Raw genomic sequence first — 12,058 nt, forward strand, 5'->3', positions numbered from 1 at the left:
GTGGGAACCATGGTCTTAAAATAGGACCCCCAAAAGTGGTTGAGGATCTCCCAACAATATGCCACTGCTTAGGTGTCAAGAGGCAGCCTTTTTCAACTACTCAAGGCCAGGAGGAAACATTTTGGGGGGTCAGTTGTGTCTGGGCAGCTCTGCCCCCACTTCCCCATGTGGCCCCTCACAGGCTGTACCACTGGGAAACTGGGATGCGTCTTCCCTGAACGCAGCCAGAACTCGTATTAATGTTGGATCGTGGCAGGTGTCTGAGCTGAGAGGGAACTGCAGTTTGTTTCCTGATTATTGCCCCATTTCACAGACAGGAAAAGGAAGGCTCCAATGGGGACATAACCCAGGCTGGTCTGGGGAGCCTTCATGCTCTCTTCATTCAGGACCCACCCAGATGACTAAAGGACACTCCACCTGGATGTGTCCGTCCTCAGGTTCAAAGGTGACAGTCGGCCTGCCAGTGTACACAGGTGTGGCCGAAGAGACACAAGTGTGACCTGCAGGCTGACCACTTCGAGGCACATGCTGGCTGCGTGATGACCACAGCCAACTTCTGGGCAACTGCTCGGCTGACAGATGGACAGACCCTCTCCCTCCTCCTCTTTTTATCTATTTCAGGAGAGCACCCGCTGTGGTTAATTAACACTCTCCTGCTAATGGTCTTTGGCCTGGAATTTGGAGAGATCTAAAAGCAGGAGGGGGGGCTGGTGGGGGGCGGCAAGGGTGAAGCCGTATTCTTAAACAAGGAGTTATTTAGCACACTCACTGCACCAAGGCCTGGGGTCAGCTGGTGGGAGATACAGAGCTGAATTGATGCTGATTCTGCCTGTGTGGTCCCAGGTCGGACACCTCCGACTCCAGACGGACTTGTGCTGGAGTACAGAAAAGCCCCAGTAATGGCCCCAAGGTCTTCAGAGTGGCAGAAGCCGCATCCACGCGGCCAGACAGGGAAGCCAGTGTGCATGTGCAGAGCCAGCAGGGCAAGGCCATGTAGGAAGACAGAAGAGAGCCAGCAAAGGCACAGAGACAGAGTGGCACAGAGCAGGAGCCTTCCACATGGCTGGAGTCCTGACAGACAACAGTGGGAAGAAAGGCAGGAAAAGTACTTGGTGCCAGGGAGCAAAAGGTCTTGCTTGCCAGGCCAAGGAGCTGGGCATTTCACTTGTTTTACTGGCATAGTATGAGACCAAGAAGATGGCTTTGGAGCTAAACAGAGCTGAGTTCAAATCCAGACCTCAGCTGGATGACTTGGGCAGACTCAGGACCCGATCTGACCTTGCTGTCCTACCTGTAACAGGAGACAGTAACAGGGCCCACCTCCCAGGAGGGCAGTGGCCATCCACTGAGCACACGGAGATGGTCCCCTCCTTCACCCTTCCTTTCGGGCAGGGCTTTCAGAATTTTGTGCCAGGTCCATTTGCTCCATTTTCTGGAACAACCAGATTAGCATGGTCATGGCTAGTCCTCATACTAGGTTCTATGGCTTGATGCCCTGGGATGCAGATGTTTGCTCTCAGTTAGAACATGAACCCATAAAGAGGCAATTTGTTACTAGGTTGGGAGGCTAGTTCAGCCCCGACAGAGATCCGAGGAGTGAGATTTCACAGTGACTCCAGCTTTGTGAGCGAGAAGTATTCAATGAGGAACTTCCCTGAAATGTGGAGTGGGGGCATTCGCCACACATATTCAATATCCATCTTTTGTCAGAAGTGCTGGAATTCCTTTGCCAAGCAGAGCTGCTTTTCAAAGCAACTTTACCCCTCTGCTCCTCCTTTATTGAAGGACTTGAACGGTGAACAAGTTATTTTAAAAATTATTTGAAGTCAAACATTCACTAGATCAACCCGGTTTAACTTGGAAAGCTACTTTCTGAGGGTTTTGGAAAAAAAAAAAAAAAAAAGAAAGAAAGAAAGAAAGAATGGCCACGGCTTAAATCAGAATGTGGATAGCATTATCAAAAACTTATGTTGCTGTCTCAAAGTCAACTGGAGATACTTTAAGATCCAAATAATTCCAGAATTCTAGAGTTTCAGAGAAAGTATTGTCATTAGTTGGGCATGAACGTGTTTTGCCATCACCATTTCATTTGCAAATACTGTGTTGACCTACTCGGCAGAACCAAAAATGACTATATCTACAAACCTTCTGAGAGGGGAGTGAAATGTTCTTAGGGGACCTATTTTTAAAAAAATCCTGCGAGGTATCATGTAGAGAAGAGGGGGTCTTTTCAGCTCAACTGTCCTACATTTGGCTCGTATACTGAATTCCCCAAGCCATCATTACTACGAACAGACTACTTTCCCCACATAATACATAAATTACACCAACCCAATGACATGGGAGATAGACTCTTGTGATTTTAAAACCAAGACCTTCTGGTCTGCAGAAAGAATTTTACTGCTAAGTGAAACCAAATCCTCATCGTGGATCAAGCATCCTTCAGTTTTTGTCCCTGACTGCAGGTAGATACCCCAAACAAGAAAATGTACACAAACTCCAGAAAGGAGGTGACCAGGGAGCGGCTTTGGAATTGACTGGCCCAGAAATGATCAGTGTACAAAAATGAAGGAGCAAGGGGTTGAGGGAGGAGGGTTATGCAAATGTGAGAAAGTGAGGAAGGTGGTAGATTCCAAAATTCCTCATCTCCTGGCTAAAGAAAAGACAATGAAAGCCCCAACACAAGTCAAACTGAAAGCTGACGCTCTTCCTGAGAATTCTCCTCCTTTTTCCCATCACAGGCAAGCAGAGAAGAAATGAATTATCCAGACAGGCTGGTAAGGGCTCAGCCTCCTCTGCCCAAGGCAAGCCCAGGCTATAGTTGAGTCACAGCATCAGATCCTTCGGATGGTGGGACTGAGCAGGTGACATGACCAGTTACCTCTGAAAATGGTTTTGTTTGTTTGTCTCCATTTCCCATGACTCTACCTGACTGTTTAGTCTAAGGAAGCCTTGATTTCTGCATCTAACCAGTGGGCAAGGGAGTCTAGCTGCTTCTTTAAAAAGCAGATGGGAATTTATGGGCCCAAGTAAGTGCCCTTCTAGAAGTTCAGAAAGCTATTCAAAACCGCAGGCAAACAGAGATGTTGGAGTCTCCTCCAGTGACTACTTTGAAGAACAAGACACATCTGGGAATGTGCTTGTTAGTTTCCTTACTCCAATGTTTAAAAAGAATCAACAATGCTATCTAATATAAATTTCAATCCAGATCTTAAGATGACGTACCAGCAAATGACCATTTTATCGAGTCCTCTTTAAAAAGATGAATACAATAACAAAGTTCCACATTACACATATCTTTACTGATAATAACCTTCCTAGATCCATAGCTTTATACACGTAATGTGGCCATCCAGGCATGGCTATCTTTTCATATAATTTTCAGTTTATTTTACAACATTCTTTCCTTCAAAAAAAAAAAGCCCCCTCAATTTCCCAAATTATCTTTTAAGTATTAAGTGTCCCTCTTTTACCCAAAATACAGATCTTGCCTAGCTAACTTTGATCACGAATACATTTTGGGGGGTAAGTTTCTCAAAGTTAATCAGCTAAAAGCTCCAGAACTATTTTATTAGCAAATCAATTGTTTTTCCAAGAACTTTAAAACTACAGCAAAGGAAAAACAAATTACCCTTATTCATTTCAAAATGGATAGAAAGGTTAGGCAGGAGGGTAGACCGCTTAGAAAAAAAAAAAACAAAAAAATCCGCTTGGTGCGTTCTTTATGTCATGAAATATGTCCTCTCTTTCCGGTTTGCTGACCACAATATGATGTGATGGAATGCATAAAAAATGTAAATAAAATACCTCCTCCTGTCTCTCTCTCAGCCAGTCTTTTTTCTTAATTACATTTCTCCCCAGCACCATCTTTACAAAGAGAATCTCAGTTTGCTCTGAAGGCTCAAATGTATACAAAGAAACACTCCGTTGCCTCCTGTTCTCTCTCCCCCCAGTTCCTCCAAAACGTCACAAAAGGGGCGATGTCTCTCAGAAAGTCTGTGTATGACAAAGCTGACTTGGAGGATAAATATGGGCAGGACCCGGAGAACAGAAGGGAAGGAGCAGCCTTAGCTCTGCCACCGGGATCCGGAAGTCAATGTGTGTAGCCCCGTCTAGCACTTGAGCAGCCCACCCTCCAATCCACATTCCAACGCTTATTTATGGGAGGCGGATATATTAGCAACAAATGGGTTTATGCAGATTTATACCTGTTTCAGGAACACTGGCAGTGCAGAGCGGTCTCTTAATTGTGCCCTGCGCCAGCTTTGCATCTCCCAGCAGGAGCCTCCCACCCTGAAAGACCCCCGTGCATGGCTCAGTGCTGTAATTTGTGTCCAGTGATTTTGTGCCCAGGATGATTCTCCTCCGAGACTGAGTGATTTTTTTTTTTTCATCTTAATGTGACATGGAACCATTTCACTGGTAGCATCCTGAAGTGATACCTAGATTTTTAACACCTATTTGTGTGTTGGACTAAGACAAGCGTTTAATGACATGCCAGTCAGTCCCAGCTCTGCTTAAGTGTCCCCTCAGCCAGGCCGGTTTAAAGAAAGATGACATAAAAGGTTCTTTAATAACTATGGTTTATCCATTTCTCTCAGATAGTAAGTGGCACGTTCTCACCTCATTTGCAGCTTTTAATCCCAAATGGACATTGCTTTTGAAATATCCCCTTTCTTTCTTTCTTTCCTTCCTTTTTTTTTTTTTTCTCCCTGAGGCTGCCACTTGAAAGTTGAAATCTAGCAAGAATGTAATGGTAGGTGCCAGCTTTCTGAATTACAGGGTGACTGCCTGAACTGATCCTAAAAAGCAAGTGTCTTTTTTATACCGCATAAAAGGCTGAAATGTTTACATATCAAAAGGCTATAGGCCAATTTCTGTCAAAATTACACATGAAGTTAAGCAGTACAAGCAATTTATTTAAACACTAGTCATTGTAGAAAAATTCAAAACCATATGCTCTTTTAGCAGTTTTTCACAAATGCATTTGACCCATGACTTGGCTAGACATACAAGCTTCATAATTTACTCTAAATTTCAAATCCCCTTGACGTTTAAATAAAAGATCTTCATTAATGAGGTTTACATGAATGAAAACTTTAGAAGCTGATATCGGTTAGCGAGGGGCTTCGGGAACCGTCTGTGCAATCGCTCTAATTTTCAAATGACTGACTTTGCTAATCATTTCAAGAGAAAGTTCCACTGAGAACAAATTATCGTCATTTGCATTCTGTGATTTGCAAAAGCAACGGCGCAGTCACTTTGAAACAAACTTTGGTAAATAGCTCGGCTGAAAGCGGATTTCTGCAACCCTGGAAAACTAGAGCTTTTTTTTTTTTTTTTTTTTCTGATGCCTTGGGAACGCGTCATTTTTCGACACCCTCTCCTTCTCCCCCAGTGTTATGAGTTTTCCTAACACCTTGATTATTTTGTCCTCAGGGGCTAGGTGGGTTTATTTGGAATTTCCAAAATCTCCAGCAAAATTCAGCTAGCAAGCTTCCCTAAGTCGGGCTGAAAGCCGGAGACCCAGCCCTCCTAAGCGCTTCCCCTTAGAGGGGTGGCATTTGCGCTTCGTGTTCAACTCCATCCACCCAACCTCACACGGAAAATCCCCTGGGGCTCCCGAAGGTGTCTTCGAGGGAGCAGCAGGGCGGTGGAGCGGGTTTTGCGCACTGGTTTCGAGACACTGGATTTTTTTTTAAGTCCAAATGTAAACAATAAAACCGATAAGCGCTGTGCAAACTGCGCGGGTCTCTACGCTGCGCCCTGGCTGCAGCCGGGTCTGCGCATTGTTCCCAATTCCTCTGACCCGGCTAATTCGCCCTGCGAGGGGGGCTCCGTACCTTTGAAAAGGACACGCCAGATTTTTGCACGTGCCACGAAAAATCCTACTTAAACGCATCCGATTGTGAACTCTGCTCTGTGACCGGGCAAGAGGCTGAAAGAATTAAGAAAAGAAAGTTCCTGGAACGAACCGTAAGAAGCTGGGGCCACATATACATTTTTCTTTTTATAGCCATGTGTGTGTGTGTGTGTGTGTGTGTGTGTGTGTGTGTGTGTGTTTGTATGGGTAGCGGGGCAACAGTTTTCTCCATGAAATATCTTTGGGCAGGAGGAGACACCCAGATGCACACTCCAAACTTGGGCACTCGGTTTGAAATCAGAGAAGCAATTTAATCTACGCTCTGTGAATCAATTTAAGGATGATCGCAGTGCAAAAGCGTCTGGATAGATGCTGAACCGCAAATATACCTTATGCATGTGGAATCCGCTGATCTATTCTTTAATATTTTAAAAATGAGGGCTATTACCAGGGTGACTGAATCCTCAACAAACACATTTTCATAGACTTCTGCGTGGTGATTGCTTTGTGTGAAATCGTGTTTGGGTGATAATAGGGAAAATCAGGAGCGTGTTTACTGCATTTCCGATCTAAGCGCTCGCCGGCCCCTCCAGACGCTCCTGGTCCTCCCATGCTGAGCGGCGCTTGCAGGGCGACAAACAATCGCTTAGCAACACGAGGCAGGCAATTTGCGTGCGTCGTATTTGTTATTCCAATGGCACCGAGCAACGCGAGGCTACTGATTGTTTGTTTAGCGCGCTGTGGACACTTGTGGGTTTCGGCCCCGCGGAGGAGGCGCAGCGCCCCTGACTGCCTTCCACGGCTCTCGCCTCCCTACCGCCTCAGAGGACCGTCTTTGGATTGAGGGGCAACCTGAAGGAAGAGACCCCATCGCATCGGGGTGAGCTCCCCCCGAGAGCCCTCTGAATAACTGGAGTGGGGTGGCCTCGGGGTCCCTGTGACTTCTTCCCGGAAAGCCACCACCCACGGCAAGACAGAGCTTTCAGCCTTGCATTTCCTCATCTTAGACCCGGCTGATACAGAGACCCTGCCCTCAGGTGGGGGTGGGGACAGCAGGCTCCTTTGTCCCAATGAAAAGTTCTAGAAATGCTTCTAATTTCAGTCTCCTTGGCAAACGGGGGACAACTGCCCAGCCTCATTAAATGTTCGGGTTGTAAGGGACCCAATGAAGGTTGGCATTGGTTCAATAACTTAAAAACCTGAGGCCTGGAGAGGAGGGATGATTTGCAAGGTGGCAACGTTAGGTCTAGAACTGTGACGCTGCAGGCTCGCTGCACCCCCTGCTCTTCCTTCCAGGAATCGGATGGCACAGTGGGAAGGCTGCAGAAAAACGAGGGGCGAAGCTTAGGGCTTTGCTAAATCTGATTATTAAAGAGAACTCTGTGCCCAGTGGAAGGAAGCAGGACGGCGTGTCGCAAGTTAAGAGAGGAGGTTGCCTTATTTAAAAATTCGGAGGCACGCTGAGATCTGAGGCTGAAGTCGCCCCGTGGTGCTGCTCCGAGCACTTTTGCAGAAACCCACGAGGAATACGCGCCGCTTTCCCACTGTACTTCTGCCAATGCCTGACTCATCAAAGGTCTTGAAAGATCCACACGCGCGCGCGCGCACCGCTGCGTGCGCCCAGCCACGAACACAAACGCAGCCAGAGTCCCTGCTAAAGTTGCAGCCTCTAGTCGTGTTCCATCATTTGCCCTGTAGAATTAAACTCGGAAAAGGTTGGCGGGGAATGTGTGTGTCCAGAACCTACCTGGTGATTTTTAAGTCTTTAAGAACGGGGGGGGGGGGGGGGGGAAAAAAAAGCTTCCATCCCTAGTTAGTGGGAGAGGGAGAGGCGATACACTTCTTTCCCTAGATCTGACCTCTCTTGGGGGGGGGCGCGGGGGGGTTACACTCCTTCCTCTGGGAGCGGTGTTTATTGTAAAAAAAAAAAAAAAATCCAGCGCATCCCCAAATTGAGACCCATCTGCGTCCTACCCTAATCTCCTCCTACAACCACTTCTAAGTTGCTCAGCACTCGTAGAAGCAAAGCTCTCAAGCCACGAGCGGGTGAGCGCGTGGGCATGAGGGCGCCGAGGTCCACGCGGGGAGGCCCAGGAGGAGAAGCGCCACCGCCTAGCTTCTGCCGATCAGCGCTGCGCGCCTCCGGAGTTCTACGCGCAGGCAGGACCAAACCTCCGCGCAATCTCTCCTCTGACCCGAAACCAGCAATTAAGTACCCTTTCCCCTTTGCCTCAGAGCCACGGAGGAGGCAGCCCACATACTTAGCCGTAGTGCGGCAACTTCAGATACTCTTGCTGGGGCCCCAGGTTAATTAGCCAGTAAGAAATAGCGAAAAATGGGCGTGAGTTAAAGTCGGCCATCCTTCGGGAAACCCGAGGTGCCCCGGTACCCCGGCGCTAGGCAGTCTCGCCTGGGCCCGGCACTGCCTTTTCCCCTGGAGTGGCCGGAGTTGCCTGCGCGAAGGGCCGAGAAAGTACGGCTCTGCAAGACCGGGACTTGCGCCGGGCTCGAAGGACCTCGGGGGCTGCTTTCGTTCCGCGCCCAGCGTATCCTACCTTCCCGCAGGGCGCTCGGCCGCCTGCGCTCCGTCGTGGACCGGCCGCGCCTCCAGCAGCTCCGGCTGACGGGCCGTGACGCGCCGAGGATCCGGCAAATCACCGTGGCCGCCTGCCGAGAGCAGAGCCGAACTTCGGCCAGGCCACCGGGGCCCAAGGATGCCAGCTTAGGCCTGCCAGGGGAAGGACAGCTTAGGGGGCCTGTCCCAGTCAGGGAATCAGCAAGTCGAAAGGGAAAAATGCGATTCAATTGTTGGGAAAGGGGACAGAGAATCCCTAAAGTCCCATTTTTTGTATTTTGCACTGAAAACAAAAACGGTTAAGGGAGAAGACACCCTACTTCCGAAAAAAAAAAAATTAAAGAAAACCAAACACGAAACCTACTGACACCCACGCAGGAGGCAGTTGGAAGCATCGCTTCTGACTGCTACTCTGGGTGGCGAACTTTAAAGTAGTGGATGAATTTGGTCTCCGCTGTGTAAGGGCCTAGGGACTGCTATGCTCGTTTTCAGACCCAAAGTGACTGCAAAAAATAAAAAAAATCTATCTATATGTGTGTGTATATATATATATATATATATATACACACACACACACACACACACAATTAAGAACCACGATGCACTTCTTTCGTCGTTTTGTCATTACAAATTTTGGCGTTTGCAAAAACAAAAGGGTTTTTTTTTGGGGGGGGTAACCAATTCCATTCGGAAGAGGATGTCAAGATAAAAAACAGAGGTGAAATTAGGCGGCCAGTGCATGGGGGCCGAAGGAAGAGCGGAATTTCAAACTTGCTTGATTGAGGCCGCAGCCCCTCACATTTTCTAAAACAAAACACATTCCGAAAGGAAAAGAAAAATGTAGCCCCAAAGTAAAACTGGCCACAATGAATTTGAGTTTCATGGAGAGGAAATCGCACCCAGTAATAGGACCCAATCTGAGGAAAAAAGGTGGGGGGCGGAGAGGTCGGCAGAGGGAGTTGTTAACGGCGGCCTCACGGTGGAATTAATGAGATTAACCGGGGCAATTAGGATGCCCGCCCAGCTCCGCCGGCCCGCGGCGGGGCGGCTGAATGGAAAAGATTAGGTTAATTTCATTAATTCGCAATCCACAATCTATTTTCAGGCCCCCGTAGCCCCCTCCCCTTGGCACCTCTTCCCCTCCCCCTCTGTTCAAGCCCCCCCACCCAAAGGAACAGAAAGGGCCAAATCTGGTTCTGTTTGTCATCTGCATATTACCAGGAACTAAATCCAGGATGACGTCGACTCAGTATAAAACCAACAAGAGGTTCAGCTGGTCTAAACTCCGTCCTACCCGCGAGTTGAGTTCGGCAAACGCTGCAGCGAGGGGAGGGCGGGAGGAGGGAGAGCGGACGCAGGGGGCGGGGAGGGGCGCGGGGCTGCGCGCTCGCCGGCTCTCTCTTTCGGTTTGGTCCGCCGCGGGAGGAGCGTGGACCCCCCCCACTTTGAGGCTTTTTCCTCGGCGCGTCCCCGCCGCCCCCCGGTCCCGGCGCGGGGCTTGGGGATGCCCGCCAGCATGTTCAGCATCGACAACATCCTGGCCGCCCGGCCGCGCTGCAAGGACTCGGTGCTGCCGGTGGCGCCCAGCGCCGCGGCTCCCGTCGTCTTCCCGGCCCTGCACGGGGACTCGCTCTACGGCGCCGGCGGCGGCGCCTCCTCGGACTATGGCGCCTTCTACCCGCGCCCCGTGGCCCCCGGCGGCGCAGGCCTCCCGGCCGCGGTCGGCGGCTCCCGCCTGGGCTACAACAACTACTTCTACGGGCAGCTGCACGTGCAGGCGGCACCCGTGGGCCCGGCCTGCTGCGGGGCCGTGCCGCCGCTGGGTGCCCAGCAGTGCTCCTGCGTCCCGACGCCCCCAGGTAGGGTCGCGCTCGCGCCGGCCTCGGCCTCGGCGGCCGGCCGCGGTCCTCAGCGCCCGGGACGTGGGTGGGCGGTGGCGCTCGCCTTTTTCACTTTGTACAAACTTTTCTCCTCTTGCAAACCTGCCCCCACCCGACCCCCGTCTTTTCGTGGATCGGGCGCAGGCGTTTGCACACTTGCTGCAAACTTTAGGCGAGAGTTAGCGGAGACTGTAACAGTGTCTGCTTGGAGGAGACTTGTAGGATTTTAGAATTTAGCCTTTTAGGATTCCCTAACCGGCTTTGGGCGTGTGCGGGTGGACGCGGTCGCACGGTCCCCCGGTTCCTCACACCCTGTTTTCCGCGCACCCCATTTCCCAGCACCCCCTTGCAGACGATTTTAAATCCGGACTGGGTCGCGGGCGGGCGGGCGTGTGCGCGCGTGGTGGCAACGGAGGCGGCTGACCGTACGCCTTACTCTGTCGCAGGCTACGAGGGCCCCGGCTCGGTGCTGGTGTCCCCTGTGCCGCACCAGATGCTGCCCTACATGAACGTGGGCACCCTGTCGCGCACCGAGCTGCAGCTCCTCAACCAGCTGCATTGCCGGCGGAAGCGGCGGCACCGCACCATCTTCACCGACGAGCAGCTCGAGGCTCTGGAGAACCTCTTTCAGGAGACCAAGTACCCAGACGTGGGTACCCGCGAGCAGCTGGCCCGGAAGGTGCACCTCCGCGAGGAGAAAGTGGAGGTAGGCGCGGGACCCCGCCGGGGCGCGCCCCACGGCCCTTCCCAGAGAAATAAGGCTCCAGCCGGGTTTGCTCAACTCTCCTTGGGTCTCCCTGCTCTTTAAAAACATCCCAGCAGCGGCCTGGAGGGCGCTTTAGGCCCAGGAAGTTGGATGAAAATACGGAAGCGGGAGCGGGTCTCCTTTTGATGGCGTGCGCGCGGGGTCCCCGGGTTCCCTCTCCACGCCGGGGTCGTCCCGGAGGTGCCCGGGCATGGCGGGGGCGCGCCTTTGATCCTAACCGTTGTTTCGTCCTCCGTTGCGCAACAGGTCTGGTTTAAAAACCGCCGCGCCAAATGGAGGCGGCAGAAGCGGTCCTCGTCGGAGGAGTCGGAAAACGCCGAGAAGTGGAACAAGACGTCGTCGAAGGCGTCGCCTGAGAAGAGGGAAGAGGAAGGTAAAAGCGATTTGGACTCGGACAGCTGACGGCCGCGGGCCGGCCGTGGCCCTTGCCTAACTCGAAGGACTTGCACACCCAGACGATGCTACTTTCTTGCACACGCGCTGCCTTGCGGGAGGGGGGTCGAGAACGAGGAACGAGGAGCTGTAAATAGTGTACCGTCCGGAGGGTGGGCGCCTGGGGTCGGGCCGCGCCGGGGCTTGCTGCCCCGAAGTCCGAGGCCGCCGGCGACTCGCTCCCCACCGTAGTATTTATAGTTAAATTAACGGTGACAATACAATAAAGTGACGGCGATGTAGACGGGCCACATTCTGTATTTCGTACCCCACCGCCAGCACCATCTGAGGCCCACAAAAAAAAAAAAAAAAATCTGGTTAGTCTATAGCTTCAAAAGGAAAACTGGGCAGCTCTGATCTGCCCAAAAAAGAAAAAAAAAGAGAGAGAGAGACAGAAGGTCTGGGTACGAATGGTCACAGGACCGGGTGTCCTGGTTTAAACTTCGTCTGTAGGTTTCCGGGCAGGGGTGGAGAGTGGCATTGCCGGCTTGTCTGGGGGAGGTAGCGTTGCCCCTGCAAGCAGGCTGCCTGGGATTCCTCTT

General features: G+C 51.2%; 1 protein-coding gene across 1 annotated transcript; it reads left to right on the plus strand.

Annotated features, from left to right (window-relative positions):
• Positions 1-9,818: 9,818 nt before the first annotated feature.
• Positions 9,819-11,758, plus strand: GSC (goosecoid homeobox). The gene is made up of 3 exons (XM_082384623.1): positions 9,819-10,297; positions 10,765-11,024; positions 11,331-11,758. The coding sequence occupies exons 1-3, from the start codon at positions 9,943-9,945 to the stop codon at positions 11,484-11,486; spliced, it is 771 nt and encodes a 256-aa protein (XP_082240749.1). The 5' UTR covers positions 9,819-9,942; the 3' UTR covers positions 11,487-11,758.
• Positions 11,759-12,058: the final 300 nt, after the last annotated feature.

Source organism: Balaenoptera borealis (assembly GCF_965194805.1).
Source record: "Balaenoptera borealis genome assembly, chromosome: 3".
Lineage (NCBI taxonomy): Eukaryota > Metazoa > Chordata > Mammalia > Artiodactyla > Balaenopteridae > Balaenoptera > Balaenoptera borealis.